Source organism: Euphorbia lathyris, chromosome 8, assembly GCF_963576675.1.
Source record: "Euphorbia lathyris chromosome 8, ddEupLath1.1, whole genome shotgun sequence".
Taxonomy (NCBI): domain Eukaryota; kingdom Viridiplantae; phylum Streptophyta; class Magnoliopsida; order Malpighiales; family Euphorbiaceae; genus Euphorbia; species Euphorbia lathyris.
Window position 1 is genome coordinate 34,181,157 of NC_088917.1, and position 18,246 is coordinate 34,199,402.

The following is an 18,246-nucleotide window of genomic DNA, read 5'->3' on the forward strand; positions in this document are numbered from 1 at the left end:
TCTTGATCCATGTGTCCCTAGTGTAAGAGTTGAACATCTTCGGAGGACTTTGGGTTTTTCGTCTATAGATGTCATTTAGGGGTTTGAGGGGGTATTTGGCTGTTCTAGGATTCGGATCGAGTTACGGTGGATGTCAAAATGAGGAATGATCAATTTATGCACTTACATGCTACGTTGTTTGGGGTCCAACTTAATGGATCTATTTTGCCTTCTCGATTATATATGTGAGGCCAAATGGGGTTCAAAAACGTCGGTTCATGGAGGATATGAGGAGTCTTCATGTTTCTGTTTTGGTCTTATGGCTTATTGTTGGGGACTTTAATTGTATTAAAGCGACAGATCAAAAGCTTGGGGGTTTGGGTGTGACTTTTTCTAGGTGCACTATGTTCTCAAACTAGATCTAGGATCTTAGTCTCATTGATCTTAGGATTGTTGGACTCCTGTTTACATGGTTTAGCGGTCAGTCACCTAGAACGCAGGTTGCGTGTTGACTAGATAGAGCACTTGGGGATTTGGCTTGGTGGTATAGATTTCCTAGTGCAGTTGTTCGGCATCTTCCTTGGCATAATTTGGATTATGCTCCTATTATGATTGACTTGCAAGCTACATCCTTGAGATCTTCGGATTCACCCTTTAGGTTCCAAGCTGCGTGGTTCGAGCATCTTACTTTTGTCGACTTTGTTTGGACTTCATAGAACGGTTCTCAGGGAATGTGTACGGGTCTAGCGGCTTCAACACAGTTGTAGGGTTGGAACAAAATGGTGTTTGGTAATATCTTACACCGAAAGAAATGTATTTTGGCTAAATTAGGTGGTGTATAGTGTCAGATGTGTAGAGAACCATGGGAGGCTATTTAAACCAGAATGAAAACTTTCCGATGAGCTTTCTACAATATTGAGATAAGAAGAGATCCTTTGGTGTCAAAAATCATGTGTTAGGTGGATTAGGTGCGGTGATCAAAACACGAGGTTCTTCCATACATCCATAATTGTCAGATGCTATTGGAATAGGGTGGAAAATATTATGAATGCGGTAGGGGTCTGAATTTGGGAACCTAGTACTCTGAAATCTATGGCTCTAGAGTATTTCCAATTGGTTTATTGCGATGAACAAGTTGATAGGTCATGGTTACATACGATGCAACATTTCCCGTGTTGGGAAGATTCTGCTATGAGCAGTTTGGGGGTGCCTTTCATGGCCGCAGAGGTCAAAACTATATTTTCCTCTATGTATGTGCTCAAAGCATCTGGTAAAGACGAGTTCCATGCTTGCTTTTATCAGCGGATGTGGCACATTGTATGGTGTTTCGCTACAGAGTGTGTCTTGCGAGCATTAAATGGGGGAGTCTTGGAACATGGCATGAATAATACTCGTATAACCCTAATCCCTAAAGTTCAGAATCTTGTTAATTTTTCAGAATTCAGGCAAATTAGTTTGTGCAATGTGCTTTACAAGGCAGTTACAAAATGTTTGGTCCAACAGCCAAAGTCTCACTTATGATATCTTATTGGGTCCTGCTAAAGTGCTTTGTTTTGGATCTCAGATAATGCGATCCTTATGCAAAAGGTGATGCACTTCATGAAGAGGAAGAAACGTAGAAAATGGGTGATGGTCTTGAAGTTAGACTTGGAGAAAGTGTATTATCATATTAGTTGACCCTTCCTGAGAGATACTCTAATTTGTTTAGGCCTGCCTAATCACTGAGTTCATTTAATTATGACTTGTGTCTCTTTCCTAAGAATGGTTGTTTTGTGGAATAGGGAAGCATCCGTTGAATTCTCCCTGTCTCGTGGGCTCCAACAAGGTGCGACCCTCTCCCCGTACTTATTTGTCCTATGCATTGAGCGACTTAGTCACCTTATTCAGGGCATGATCCGCGAGGGTGCGTGGAAGCCCATATCCATTGCTCGAAAAAGTCATCTTTTATCCCATATTTTCTTTACAAATGACATTGTTCTGATGTCTGAAGCATCTGTGGACCAGACATGAGTGATCAAGAATGTAGTAGATGTGTTTTATGGAGCTTCAGGCCAAAAGGTTAGTCTTTCCAAGTCCCGTGTTCTATTTTTTGGGAATGTCTATGCTCATCTTGGGGGGCATTAGTGCTGAATTAAACATTGCTAGTACATCCAATTTGGGAAAAGATCTGGGTGTTCAATTGGTGTAGAATGAGTTTCTACGGAATCATTTCAACATGTGGTTGATAGAGTCCAATCACGTCTGAGTCGATGGAAAATGCAGCATCTTTCGTTGGCTGGGTGGACCACTTTGGTTAAGGCTGTGGCTGCTTCGATCCAATTGTACTCTATATAAACGGCGCTCTTCCCAGTTAGCGTGTGTCGGAGGCTAGATAGGATGAATATGCTTTTTTATAGGGAGATTTGGAGAATAAACATCAAATTCATCTCGTTAATTAGGTTGTAGTCTATCACCCGAGGAACCGTGGGGGATTAGGGATTCGACCTTCACAGGACTTTAATCTGGTGTTGATAGTTTCAGGCTTGGTACGAGTCCGAGCTATATTTGGAGGTGTATTGTCCAAGGTGCGGGTTTGATGAAACGTGGTTGGAGCGTTTGGTGTCGAATGGTCATGACACAGGGTTCTGGATAAATTTATGGACTGGTGATAAAATGTTGGCTGCTATCTATAATGTACCCATTCCGAAGGAAGATTTAACTTGTTTTGTGGCCTCGTATTGGCGAGTGTAAGGGGTTAGGATTGGAGCTCTATTGGGGTTTTTTACCTATTACCATGACATTACAGCTGGCCTCATCGATCATTTTTCTTGTGAATTTGAAAGCGGATACTTGGCGGTGGAAGCTAATGGTTTCAGATAATTTCAACGTGAAGTCGGGCTACCAATTGACACAGGCTCAGGAGGGTAGTTAGTTTAATTCCATAATGTGGAAGTAAGGTTGGTCGATTCAAGTTCGAGAGAGACTTTGGTGTTTTGTCTGGTTAGTCCTGCATAATGATATTTTCTCTAATGTAAATTGGGTTCGGAGATGACTGGGCGTGTCTGGAGTGTGGCAAGCTAGAGACATTGTTGCATATCCTCCGAGACTGCAGGAAGGCGAGATCGGTTTGGGGGTGCTGGGTTCCACTGGCGGAGTGTGACAAGTTCTATGCATGCAATTTTGGGTTTTGGATGCATAAAGGTTGTATTGCATACCATTTGGGAAGTGGCAGTGACAAGCCGATTATTTTTGTCATTGTGATTTAGTGGTTATGGCGTTGGAGATGTATGTGGGTCTTTGAACCTTCGAAAACTCCACATCCGAACCGATTCAGTTTCCTCCAGGAACAGGTTAAGGGGTTCAAAGTTGCATTCACGTCAGAACAGAGGTTGAGTTATGGGTCGCATGAAGAAGTGTTGATTTCTTGGACACCTCCAGAGTCGGGATGGGTTAAATGTAATTGTGGCGGGTCAAGTAAAAGAAATCCAAGCCTTGCTACAACGGCGACGGCGGCAGGGGGGTTATTTGGAATAATTTAGGAGTTTGGCAGGGAGGGTTCGAGATGAACCTTGGGTTTGCACGAAGGTATTGATTTAGATTTGGAGGTTGTTTTTCGAGTTGCAATTAGCCTGGGATAAAGGGTACATACGAGTTGTTGTTTTTTTAACTTGACTCAAGTACAGTGGTAAGCATGATGAAGGAGGGAGTGGAGAACCGCCACCGTGCGTTTTGGCTGATCACGAAATGCAAGGAGATGTTGGCTTGGGATTAGAAAGTGTGGGTCATACATGTATACCGCGAATAGAACCGGGTAGCTTACTGGATGACGAACTGCGCAAGAAGATTATCGTTGGGTTTGCACGAGTGTGTTGAGCCTCCTGCAGACATCCAGGATATCATTTACGTAGACGCATATGGTGCGGGTGGTGCTAGAATGATTCGTCACTAGTTTTGTTTGTAGTTATCTCTCGTGCTCTCAGGGCTTAGCCCCTCCAATTTATAAAAAAAAAAAACAATAATTTTAGGGAGCATTTATTTTGGATTTCAGAAAAGGGTAAAAGAAAGAGACTATTCCATTGTCACTGTTTATTTTACTAATATAATCATTCATTGTGCCCTTTTTAGTTTGAGTTATCCGTGAACTGATTTTACTTTTGATCGTTGTACTTATTTATTTTTGTTCTTTTGCCTCGAAAAATAGTTGTGACCAAAAATTTTATTTTATTATATTATTTCAATGTTAATATTAATTTTAATTATTTTAAAATGATTATTTTTTTAAAAAATATGATTTTATATATTTTCTTTGGTTAATTTTTTTTTTTCGGTTTTCATTGTTTCACCATCTTTTTATTTTAATGGTTGAAGCAATTAACTTTAATTTCTATGGGACTGCTGGCCACGGAAATTCTTTCCATTCCCAAAGGCGATGATCGAACCATGTATGCAATTAATTTATTTATGCAAACCATGTATGCATAAAAATTGTTGTTAAAAAATCTACAACTCTGGTTGATTCTCTCCATTGAACTAAACAATCATAAAGAGATTAAAAGTCTGTTTGGTTTACTTGTTATTTGCTATTATGGTTTAGTACTGGAAAAAACTGATTTTTCAAAAAACAGAGATTTCCTGCTTTTTGCAAGAAGCTACTTCTCATATATAAAATGTAAACAGAACCAAACACCTAAAACTCTCTATTTTTTAAGTGAAAGGCAAACACCACGTAAGTGGTATATGATTTGCTTTCGTAAAGTGGTATATGATGCCCTTTCTAGAATGTCCAAATAAACAGATACAGAAGTTCTTGGCTATTCCTTTCCTTTCTTCTTATTTCTCTTTCTGAATTCCTTTTGACGGTCTTTACACCAACCAAACACCCGTCACATTAAATTATTTAGTTGAACACCATTTTAGTTAGAGTAGCTATCTGAGTCAATCGTACAAATAGAATGGACAACATAGGTGCCCATCAGATACCTATTTCAGGTCCGTGGGTATTCATCTTATATTTATCATATTAAATGATTCGTGTCTTTTTTAAGGCACCAATCTACTGTTCATTTTATACAAAAACGATAAACTATCTATTACAGTAAGGAGAGTGTGAGGTTCCCGTGCGTCCCAATTTGAAGGGGCACAGTCCCTAATTTCCCCTAGTTTGAAGGCACGTGGAGGGGGAAAGCAGAGGCAAGAGTTCCGCCTTTGAAAATATTGGCAATGGCGTGTATTTCCCTTACACAAATGCTCAAAAACGTCCTAATTTATCATTCCTATCAAACATGTCTACGCAAAAAAAAAAAACTCAGTGTTGATGGCATCACTTTCTATTTTACCCTCCCAATCAATTCGAGGTCTGTGCGGAGGAAGAACATCCATTCAGCCACACAACTAACAACTCAAATTATTATCCAACCCACCATTCAGGGCAACCCTTGCGACCATTCTACGACCACTCGAGCTAATAGACATGCTTGAAGAATTGTACTATCATGTAATGTAATTCTATCAGTTACACCTGAGAATTCTTTAAAAAAGAAAAGGAATGTAACAAAAAATAAGATACAGAATTAACAAAATGCAAAAGATCAGCTGCTGCCAGTTCTGTGGTGGCTCCGGAAAGTAATGCTGATGTCAACCAGTTAAACCTTAATGATACACTTCTGCTTCCTTTTCTTAACCTTCGTTTCTCCTAAATTTTTTCTTTTACTTTTTCCTTTTTTTTTTTTTGTTCTCCTTTTTCAGGGGCTTTCAACTACTTTTTCCTCCATATTCTTCTCATGTACAGATACAAGAATAATTTTCATGACTACAACTCGGGTGGATTTCGCACTGTCAAAAAAAACTCCTATACCTCTCACCATCAAGTGTTTGGCTCAATAGATCACCACTCGAAGTAGACCAGGCTGTGGCTCCGAAAAGTCTAGGCCCTCGTCTTCAAGCAGGTATTGCTGTACAGCAATTGGAAGTCTTGCAGGTGTGCGGGAACCCCTGGTATGATGGCCTGTGCCAACACATATATAAACCTGCAGACGCTGATCTGCAGCCCGAGCTGTGCCCCTCAGGACACTTAGTTCATGCTTTAGCACATGAAGAGCTTCACTTACATGCAGACCATGAAGGTCTATCATACGTTCATGTCCTCTCCCATTTCCCTGCATCTCTGCACCACCAGAGTTCCTGGGAAGGGAAAAAATGATGTTCTTCAAAACAGCAAACTGATAATAACACACAATTAAAAACCTAAAACTTCCTTTTTCATCAGAATACACTAAAATTATACAAGTAATCACAGTTCAAGAATATAGCTTAATCACTTCGTGCATGTGCACCAGAGTTTTATTAATAACAAAATACGCCTCAGCATTTTATCTTGGTGATTCTGCTGCAGCTATTTTTGTCTGATGTATGTAGCAGCAAATGCGCCTTATTCTGCATTAGTAAAACGCAAGTTGAAACTTGCAGAGAAGTTTGAGAAAAAAGAAAAAATGAGAGGAAAAAGTAGTGAGGTAAGAGGGATGTGAAGAAAAGCACAATGATAATTAAAATTTTCAGAACATCATTTCATTCACTTAAATGAGAAGACAAAAATAGAAGGATTATATAAAAAAATTTTAAAAAAAAGTCATAATACGCTATTTTAAACACTAAACAAGATGTATGAGTTGCTCAGGTCAAAATCAAAAAACTGAATACCAAAAATTAAACAAACCTCAGGCGGTATATAGAATCCTGAGCCTTCCCATGAGCTGCTTTCATATGCATATTGTGCAGCTGTCCTTTCACACTCAATTCCTTGGCTAGAGCTTTATTTCCAATAAGATATGCTTGACGTGCCTGTTTTGAAGATGTAAAAACCATTTGATCTATTAATGATAATCCACCAGCATGTCATTTGAGCACTGGAACAGACTCACACATATGATTTAGCTCAGCAGCCCAACAACATGCCGGTGTAAATAAACGCGACCTAATTGAGATTCCCTACAGCAGTAGCATAGAACATCATACCAGGAAAGAGAAGACCTATTAGTTTAACACATGCTCATTTAGAATGTCTAAGACTGATTAATTGCTTGCTGTGCACAACTGCTATAATAGGCTAATACTCATCTTGACAGCAAGGGGATCACTCAAGGGGCTAGTGAAATTTATTTTATTACACCAAATAGAAGGATGAGAGCAATGTAGAGTCATATACATAAATTCAGATCAATTGCCCTAGATCAACATTCAATTTTGCATATTTAGCAAGGTCAACTCCAATGTCTCTCACTGTACTACAAGACCATGCAGAATCTTCACAAAATGCAACCATCTATCTAATTCTACAAGTTGATAGGTTATCTCATCATAAAACATCTGAAAAATCAAGAGTCAACTTAACAAGCATATTGTGCCAAACGTTGAGGCTTACCTGCTCAAAATAGGCATTCCGTAACCGCGCATGATCACGAGCTTCTTCCCGCAACTCAGAATACATATTTGCTGCCATCCAACAGTGTTTTAAAGCAAATATACATGCACAATGCATGTCTCGCACAAATAAAAAAATTAATAAATCAAGAAGCTTTAATAAATGAGACATTACCCACTGCTTCCCCAGTTTCAAGCCATGCAGGTGCTGCTCGAGGCGAATTGCGACTGTGTGCCCTATCTGCGTAAACACCTCTACCATTCCCAGTACCATAAGAGCTAGCTAAAACATGGGAACTTCTGCTTGAACCAATAGTGGAATCACCAGAACCATTTCTGTCATACTTCCACATGCCAGAATCTTGAGATGCCATCTTCCTGACAGCTGAAGCAAAATCCACAGTGCCAGCTCTAGATGGAATAGAAGAACTAGACTTGAATAGAAGTATGTTCTCTTTGTCAGCAGATCGATAAGGATTTCCACTTTGCTGAAGCTCATCAGCATATTTTGAAGGAGCATTCTGGCTATCTGGCACAGGAAGTGCTGGAAAGTCCAAGGCAGTGAGATTGGGAGCTGATACTGTCTTGACATTCATATTTTGGTGGAAACCACTGTCAACTTGAAGCTATAATGGAAGACAACACTTTTCATAAGGATCTTAATATAAAAGGCATTAGACATGAATATAGAGAGAAGATTAATTATGATTAACCCAATTACAGAAACCATTGCCTGTTCTATCAAACATGACTCGTCCAAAAAAAAAGTGCCTCTGAACAAATCAAACACCAATATATAGCGCTATTAGAACAAAATATCAACTACTCAGCAGAAGTGATAAAAGATCAATCAGATGGAGTCATCCAAGTTTACACAAACCACCAGTAATCAGGCATGATCTCTTAAGAATTAGAGGCTGCACATAATAGTAGAGTCAAAACATATTCACCTCAAACTAGGGGAGCCAGTTTTTCCCTGCCAAAATAAGGCATTTAAGGCATTCCTCATCACAGCTAGTCCAACCCAAAAGAATCACCCACAACATGGTTTAAGATGTGCATCAATAAATATGTTTTTTTTAACTTGTGTATTTATCACAATAACCCAGGATGAGGATAGAATGAAATATAGATGACAAATGACAGACGTACTACAGTAAAACCTCTATATAGGAATACGTTTGGGACCGGACAATTTGTATAACAATTGGGAGGTTATTCTTATATAGAGTTTGGTACCCCAAAAAAAAAATCAACACTTAAAGTTTATAAATTTAATGTTTAGCATATCAAGTCTACGAGTTTTATTTCCAATACCTAAAGAATTGGAAGAGTTTTGAGTTTAGTTTCCAATACATAAAGAAAAGAGTTTTATGGGAAAATGGTAAGAATTTATAGTTAAAGTTGGAATTTGTGTGCCAACTCATATTTAATCTCAATAATTTTTAAATTTTTTAATAAATTTTGTTTAAATCCTTAATACATATATACATTATTTACATAATTATTCCTATATAGAGGTATAGTTTCTAAAGGTGGGACTTGGATTATGTATAACAATTAACATTTGGGAGGTTATTCTTATTTATAACCGGCCCAAGTTGGGACCGAAATTTTTTATAACAAATTGGAGGTTATTCTTATATAGAGTATTCCTATATAGAGGTTTTACTGTGTAACTATCAGTTCTAGACTAGAAGTGATACTCCCATAGTAACCTTGATCACTGTTATCAAAGTCGTACCGAATCGTATGAGTCGAGTTGGTTCTATTTTGAGCCGTATCTGTAGGAAGAATCGAAATTGAATATGAACCAGTGGAGTCATCCAATTCCACCGATTCTGGAAAAAGGTGGAAAAAAAAATCTAAAATAACTACTTAAGACATTTATTTAGGAATACTAGAAGTCTAATAAAGGAAGGAGAGAAATTTATGGGATACTATAATAAAAAGAACCAATCAGATTTTATTTAAAGAATAAAAACTAAAAATTATCATAATTAATTAAGAAACCAAAGCAGATTATTTACTTCCCAAATTCCAATTATCAATGTGACTTTCCATACTCCCATTTAACCAACGTCTCTCTTCTAGCCTTGTTCTTCCATTGTGGTGCATCAAAAACAAATATAATTCAACACAACATTGTTCATCCGAAAAAAAATCAACAGCAACTTAAACTCTTCACTAAGCAACTCAAACTCCCATCATTTTCAAAAGCCAAATAAACAACAGAAACTCAAACTCTCCACTAAGTTCTACTTCCAGGAATTGGGTATTTGTGTTGCACAAAGATCACCAAGTTGCTAGGAGACTCTCATATTTTAAGTTCAACATTTTAATTGAGTTGAGCCAAAAAAAATTAGGCCTGTTGAACAACTACAATATTTAAACAGCTTATTAAACTAGAAAGACACCAAATTTTCAGCAACAGTTTACCTTCAAGCTGCAAGATAAGTACGAGCGCATTTGACTAAAATCAACTTGCTCATATCAAAGGAGTTTACCTCTAGCTGAGTAAGCATCTCGATGGTAAGATTTAAGTCGCATCCATTTGCAAAATAAACTTCTGCAAGGCTTTCAGAAGCAAACCCAGGGAACTGTGAAGCCAAAAACTCCAGAGGGTTCATGTCCATCTCATCAACTATAGCGTGCTCGCCTAACATGTCATTATTGAATCCAGGTCTTGAATTCCCATTGTAAGGATGCATCTCCCTACCATTGTCTAGAAGCTGATCCCCACTAACAATTTGCTTGTTCCAAAGCTTAGTTGGCAAATTCATGTAACTTGCTGATGTTGGATCATCTCCATAAGCAGCAGCAGCATACCTCATCTTTTCACTGAAGTTGTTACCATTTATATGCCGGGGAGGCGGTTCTTGTTGCTCAGTCAACATGTATCCACCACCTAGTGAAGCAGCAAACTTTGGCATTTCAGTGCTTTCATGCATAGACAATCCTGCTAAAGATAGCCCCTCAAATGCATGAGACTCATCTTCACTCATGACCTTAAAGTCAGGGGTGATATCATCTGGGAGCTGGTGGCGCCAGAATTGATGCGCCTCTTCATCAGAAGTATTAGAAATAGATGATTCTGATCGATCAACCACTGCTTTTCCTATGGCCCCAGAAGCTGCAAACCTTGCATTTGTAGCTGCCGTATTTGACACACTTCCAGATGGTGATGGTGATGACCTAAGGGAGAAGGGGACAAATTCTGCAGCATTTGGGTTCAAAGCTGTTGACTTGTCAGGAATACTGAGCTTTGTATTGGTTTGAATGCCTTTCTTGGATAAGCTCATTTCTTTACCAAAAAAAAAAAAAAATTCTACATGCATATATAGCCTGGCGCCAATAATAACGTTGAGTCACAGCATGCGTTATCCAAATCCTGCAATGGCATTTCCATATAAATACATTATAGTAAAGCTGACAAAAGAACTATATCAAAAATTCGATTACATGCTCACATTCGTTCAGCCTGGTGAATACCACAAATAACCTCAACAACCTTATGCCTAACAATAATAACTGCAACTATCATATCTCACTAACACTCTTTCACGAAACTTACTATAACTGTTCCAAAACAATCACCATAAGAGCTTTAAAAATTAAAAGCTACATTAATTACAATAAAATTCAAATACACACCGCATATAAGCACTTAATTATACTAAATAACAAGAATAAATGACATTTAAACTTAGGTATGGCAAATATCCTTCCAAAACTTTATAAAAAACGAGCAAAAAGCTCAATTATACACTGAGTTAGACATACAGAGCTATAAGCATAAAAAGACTACGTGATACACAAACAAAAATATGAGAATTTGGGGAAACAACACTAATCGCACTAAGAAACAAATAAAAAAAACCAGACAATTGATAACGTAATCAGATTTTACTAAACTAAGAGATAACTTAGCTCCATCTGAAACTAAAAAAGGTAAACGCACATGTTCCACATACAATTATACCAAAAAGGATGAAATTGACCATTTAAAAGCACGAGCAGCATAATAATTAACTAAAACAATCAAAGATAGAAGCAAGTAAAACCAGAACAACAAACTCGCATAACATAGAAAATCGATTCACGGAGATCTCAATAGAAACAAAAACCAGAAATAAAAAGTCAAAACCTACAGAAAAGCCGAAAACAAAAAGAAAATGATGAAGAAAGAAGGGAGATCTATAAAGGAGAGAATATAATATACCTTTGCGAACCAAATCGAATGGATCCATGGCAGAAATAAGAGTCAAGATCGAGGAAAAAAAATATAAAAATAGATGGAGAGAAGAAGACAGAAGCAAAGCAGCGAAAGAGATATAAACAGAAAAAAAAAAAAAAAAAAAAAAAAGGTAAAAGCTGAATTAAGAGTGAGTATGGATGGGTTTTGGAGCTGATGAGCTGAAGGAGTAATATGTATGTATGTATCTGAGCTTATCTTTGAGGTCTCCCTTCGTTTCTTCTTTTTCTTATTTTCTCTTGCTTTGTTGTATGTCTTTGTTTAGAGAAAACCCTTTTCTGGCTATATCAGCACCACCACCACATAAATAATTAAAATAATAATTAAATTAAAATATATTAAAGAAAAAAATAAATAAAAAGAAGAAAGCCAACCCTTCGCCACTCGATTTGACCCCCACCCTCCCTCTCTCTTTATTTGTTTACATGAGGAAGAAATAAAAAAAAAAAAGAGTATTATTATTAGGGGAAAAGAAAAAATAAATCATGGTCTGATTTGTTTAAAAGTTTTTAAATAGGGATTTGTGTTTAAAGAATATATGAGTCGATTTTTGGTTCAATAATAATTACGATTTAGTTCATTTATAAAATCAGATCTTATACCTTTTATACTTTAAGTTTTATTACGGCGAAATACATAAATAACCTTCTGAACTTGTCCAAATGTTGTAACTGTTCATTGTAACAATTTACCTTTCAAACTTGTCCAATTGTAAGACATAACCCCTCAAACTTGTCCAATTGTAAAACATAACCCCAATTGTAAAACTTGTCCAAATGTTGTTATATTCAGTCACCATTTCTCACACCTAACCCCGTGAAATGACGAAAATACTCTTTCAGGTGTTGGAGTGAGAAATCATAATTTTTTTCCTCTCCTGACACGCGGACGTGAGGGAATCACGCCTCACCTTGTGGTGAGGCGTGATAGCCACACGCCCACGTGTGGGATAAGGAAAAAAAATTATGTTTCATACGCTTGTATACTATTGCGGATTAGACGGTTTATTGCGGATTATTATGGATTATAGTTATTAACCTTTTAGTTTTAAATATACAACATTAACATTACAATTAATTAATATACACGAAATATTACATATGTGTTAAAAACAATAAGTTCCAGTATATTACAACATATATCAGTTCGCCCGACGCCACTCGTCCATAAACTGCTCCATATTAGTCCTAATAAGTGGAGCCTCCGCATCATTTCGCCGGCGAGCGACTGCTCAATGATACGTAGCAAACGGCTAACCCACTGCAGAAAATTAAATATTAGAAAACAAACATATGTAAACCAATAATAAATAAAAATAATAATAATAAACTTACATATTCGCTGTTGGAGCGAGCATGCTAGACCGGCACATCCCGAGGGGCATGAAGCAGATGAGGATGTGAATATCGTATGTACCACTCCATGTACCCCGCATTACAAGCAGTGGGATCAGCTCCAACTGGGTGGCATCTCCTCCGATCAACACCACGAGTCGATGGAAATCTCCGCCAAGTATCATCAACTGTAACAGATGAATGCGCGAGTCTGTATGATAGAGACTTCCATGGCCGGAATGCAGTATCATGTCTAATATGCTCAGTCGGGATAGGCTGAACATAACCGACCTAACGTAGGACTCGATCGAGCATATACGGCTCAACAATGTCTCTACACCGTATCCAACCGGCGTAGGACACTCGTAGCTGATCGTCATCGGCGACTAGACCATAAGGCAACCACGTCACCTGAAAAAAAAAAATACTCAACTATAAAATAATACTAAAATTATAATAATACTAAACTATACTAAAAATAATACTAAAATTATAAATAATACTAAATTTTTAAATAATATTAAACTATAAATAATACTAATAAGGGCGAGCCTTGGCGTAACGGTAAAACGTTGTTGTCATGTGACCGAAGGTCACGGGTTCGAGTCTTAGGAGCGGCCTCTTACCAAAATCAATTAGCAAGAGGCCGGAACACCAGAAAATACTCAACCCCCAAGAAAGACCAACTGCCGGTCTGATCCTATCGCCACTCTTGTCGACAAACAAGGTGGATCCTAACAGAAGCCATATCTATGTTGTGGCTCGAGTATCGTCCTCCCGGCCCACCCCCGGGTGGGTAAGTTTCTCCAGAGCATCAGTAAAAACACCTCCACCACTCTAGTAATGTCGGGGTGGCGATAGCAACTCATCCTGACTGACCCCGAACATCATCATACACATGATCTGCAGCCGCTCAGCACTGTATGCATTGAAGATCATCTGACCGTGCACCAGAATACGTAGAATCTGCCATACATTGTACAAAAGAATAGTCATCTCCCCGAACGGCATGTGGAAGGAGTTCGTATCGGGCTGCCACCGCTCCACGAACGCAGATATCAGAGGTGCATCCACGTTTATTGATCAAATTATTCTTACCTCGGGTGTCGCACCCTGATACCATCGCTCTAATGTGGCACATGCTAATGATCTATTGTAGCCAGTGGCGGATCCATGATTTGAGGGAGGAGGGGGCAAAACTCTATGTAAATTTTTTTTAGACAAAATAGCATTAATTGAAAAAATATATATTTTAGTACATAATTGCTATTCGATACAAAATGTCTTAAAATATAAAAAAAAACTTCTAATGCTAAGTACATCGACGATTACGATGTGACAATTGACATCTACGATCTGTCATAACTTGAAAACGATCTGTTGCCTCTACCTATACTGCTTCTTTTTAGGGTTAAGGTGCAAAAATACCCCTAACGTTTTGGGTCAGGAGCAATTTTACCCCTAACGTCTAAAATGGTGCAATTTTACCCCTAATGTTTGTAGCCAAGAGCAATTTTACCCCTAACGTTGATAAATTGGATCAATTTCAGACACTATTATAAAATACAGTCATTTTTTTTCTTTATTTTGCATCAATTACATATCAATTTGTTCTAAAAAAGGATATAATGTTTTTTGTAATTTAATAATAAAATTGGAGATTAATATTTATAAATTCGGTGAATTTTTTGAATTTTTTTTATCTAATTCGTACAAAAGACAGTATATTTTTTATATTTTTTCTTATTGTTTTCACATCCCAACATATGTTTGTGATTTGTTACTGATAAAATAACGCATGTGTGAAGCGTAGATAACAAGATTCATGTCCGAGAAGACAGTTTGATGAATTATTTCTCAAATTAACCTAATTTATCAACGTTAGGGGTAAAATTGCTCTTGGCTTCCAACATTAGGGATAAAATTGCACAATTTTAGACGTTAGGGGTAAAATTGCTCATGACCCAAAACGTAGGGGTATTTTTGCATCTTAACCCTTCTTTTTATATCAAAAACCCACAAGGCAAAACAACGTCGTTTTGAGGGGAACCAAAACGATGTCGTTTTGGACTAATTTTTTTTTATTGTTTGGGATGAATGGGGGCAAATGCCTCCTTTAACCCCCCTACACCGCCCCTGATTGTAGCACGTAAGATATGATCGAAGATCCCCTCCCAACATCTGTGAGGCAACGTGTCCTAGAAAACTAGGAATCACGGAACCATCATTTGGACCACCATCCACCGGCCCAGAAACAATCCAGCTACGGTCCTCAGTAGCTTTTAACCGTTTTATAGCCCCTGAAATAAATAATACTCAATTATAAATAATACTATATTATAAATAATACTAAAATTATAAATAATACTTCATTCAAAAAAATAAATAAAAAATTATAAATAATACTATACTATAAATAATACTCAAATTATAAATAATACTCAATGATAAATAATACTATGCTATAAATAATACTAAAATTATAAATAATACTCAATTATAAATAATATTATACTATAAATAATACTCAATTATAAATAATATTATACTATAAATAATACTAAAATTATAAATAATACTCAATTACAAATAATAATGAACTATAAATAATACTAAAATTTTAAATAATACTAAAATATAAATAATACTAAAACTATAAATAATAAATGTACTAGCAAAGCGACCATCCCTGCGCTGTCTGCTCGAGTCTTGGGTTGGCTGCACATCATCATCACCATCATCATCACCATCAGATCTCGATCGTCATTGTACCTCGGCTAACTCCTGAAAATACTCGTCAACAACGTCAATACCAGGATCTCGGTCTCCCAAATCATCCGCCTCCTCTCCCCCAAACTCGGACTGATCCAACACATGTCGCTCTATCTCGGCCCCCCGCACCTACTGCGTCTCAGCCCCTCTATGTCTACGGCCTGATATATCAATATCACACCTTCTTGTATGACGTGATGTATCCTCATCATCCATATCTAGCTGTCTAGCTGCTGACGGGATAGATTTCCTCGCTACACTCTCCTGCTCATCTACACATATTCACCACATTATTTAACTAAATTTAACAAAATAATAATTTAACTAAACTAAATTAAACAAAATAAAATTAATAAAATAAATTAACAATATAAAAATTTAGTTAAACTAAATTAAACAAAATAAAATTTACAACAACTAAATTAAACAAAATAAAATTTACAACAACTAAATTTAACTAAAATTTACAACATAAAAATTTAACTAAACTAAATTAAACAAAATAAAATTTACAACAACTAAATTTACCTATAATTAACAAAATAAAATTTATAACATAAAAATTAACAAAACTAAATTAAACAAAATAAAATTTACAACATAAAAATTAACAAAACTAAATTAAACAAAATAAAATTTACAACAACTAAATTTAACTATAATTAACAAAATAAAATTTGCAACATAAAAATTAACAAAAATAAAAATTATAATAAAATTAATAAAATAAAAACAACAAAAATTAACAATAATAAAAATTATAACCAAATTAGATTAACTTAAAAAAAATTCATAATTCGCCACACGGGCGTGAGTCTATCACGCCCTCACATAGGCGAGGGCATGAAGCGATCACGCCTCACCACAAGTGACGGCGTATGAACATCACACTGTCGCCTGTGGTGAGGCGTGAGGCCATCACGTCGTCACATGTGGTGCGGCATGATGTTCATACGCCGCACCAGAGGTGACGGCGTGATGGCCTCACGTCCCACCCCCCGATTCTGAAATCCCCAAATATCCAAAATCGAATAAAAAAACGTCCAAAAATCAACAAAATCAAATAGAATTTCGTACCATTAGTCCTTTTCCTTTGCCGCCCTTCCCCCGATCCATGTTTTCGTTGATAAATTAGTCCGGATTTGATCCAAGAGAGTTTAGGGTGTTTGAGAGGTTTTGAGAATTTTCAAATTTATCCAAAGGGTATTTTGGTCTATTTCCAAGGATAAGTGTGAGAATTAAGGGCTAGGTATAGTAATCCACTTCATAAAATCAGATCTTATATCTTTTATACTTTAAGTTTTATTAAGGCCTAATACACAAATAACTCCCTGAACTTGTCCAAATGTTGCAACTGCCCCCCCTGAACTTTCAATTGTAACAACTTACCCCTCAAACTTATCCAATTGTAAATAATGGGTTCATACTTGACCCTAATAAACATACCATGTGTGATTAAAATGGGGCTAATTGGGGTAATTAAATGTATAAAATAAAGACTAAAAGGCTTTTTGGTGCAGATCTTAAATGACAAAACGAAACAGTTGTTATGCAGCCTGTTTTGTAGGAGAAAAGCTGAAAGAGACTCGTCGGACTGGCGGGTAAAAGCGAGAAAAGCTTAGAATGGCAGAACAGGGAGGCGGTAGCAGGGATGGACCAAGCAACATGATGAAAATATCCGCACCTTGAGTGTTCAAGTGTCCAAAGTCAACACCAATTTATGAAGAACAATTTCACCTTTTCTGAATAATCTACTTTTGTAATAATCTTTTTATATTTTGTACCTTTCCTCCTATTTATAGCGGACAAGTAGGAGGAGGAAAGGGGTACCTTTTTGGATAATTTTAGAGAGCCAAGCTTCGTCTCTTAAGGGGTGAACTCTCTGATATTTTGAACCTAACTCCATTGATGAGGAGTTATTGCTTATCTTGTGGTTGTTCACTCTGTACCATGAGTGAGTAGTCGATTGAATGAGCTAAGCCAGCTAAGGGCTGGAGCTGTAAGTTTTCTTAGCTTATTTATGAATGAATGTGGTTTATACCTTGGGTGTTTGATGATGTTTTTCATGTATATTTCATTAACTACTATCTAACTGTTTATGAATGATGGGAGACTGCTTTCATTCTCACGTATCTATCATTGAACATGTAAAACCTGAAATAGAAATATAATGGTTTTATATCAAGGGTTTTCTGAAAATGAAAAGTTGTTAGTGTTTAATGCAAGAAAGAGCCACTTTTGGGGACGCTTGAATGTGTAGTAAATCTTAGAATCTCAAGAACACACGAGAGTTTACTTGAGTGAACCTAAAGCAGAGACCTTGACCATACCATATTACATTCATGAATAAATAGGCAAAAGTTATACTGCAAGCTCCCTGTTCATGCTAGGCTTAGCTTGTTCCACCTTTTTATTGTGATAAATCATTATTTTCTGAATGAACTTTTTAAAGATCTGTTACTTTTAGATTATTCTCATCAAATCATATGAAACCCATTTCCAACTAAAAGA

General features: G+C 36.9%; 1 protein-coding gene across 2 annotated transcripts; it reads right to left on the reverse strand.

The window, feature by feature from the left end:
* Positions 1-5,429: 5,429 nt before the first annotated feature.
* Positions 5,430-11,903, reverse strand: LOC136202728 (polyadenylate-binding protein-interacting protein 7). 2 transcript variants are annotated; one of them, XM_065993544.1, is made up of 6 exons: positions 11,597-11,901; positions 9,882-10,765; positions 7,550-8,000; positions 7,376-7,446; positions 6,671-6,795; positions 5,430-6,138 (listed from the first exon to the last, which is right to left on the reverse strand). In XM_065993544.1, exons 2-6 carry the CDS (start codon positions 10,710-10,712, stop codon positions 5,835-5,837), a joined length of 1,782 nt encoding a protein of 593 aa, XP_065849616.1. In that variant the 5' UTR covers positions 10,713-10,765; positions 11,597-11,901; the 3' UTR covers positions 5,430-5,834. The 2 variants fall into 2 exon arrangements, with proteins under 2 accessions (XP_065849616.1, XP_065849617.1); XM_065993545.1 differs by lacking the exon at positions 5,430-6,138 and adding an exon at positions 6,148-6,390 and having other exon boundaries at positions 11,597-11,903.
* Between the last annotated feature and the right edge of the window lie 6,343 nt (positions 11,904-18,246).

Bases quoted from the DNA above. Each gene is read 5' to 3' on its own strand.
- LOC136202728 (XM_065993544.1), bottom strand. From the start codon at position 10,712: ATGCATGTAGAATTTTTTTTTTTTTTTGGTAAAGAAATGAGCTTATCC. The intron at 7,447-7,549 runs GTAATGTCTCAT...GTTGGATGGCAG, and splicing joins TGAAACTGGGGAAGCAGTGG to CAAATATGTATTCTGAGTTG. The intron at 6,796-7,375 runs GTAAGCCTCAAC...TCTTCAAAACAG, and splicing joins GGAATGCCTATTTTGAGCAG to GCACGTCAAGCATATCTTAT.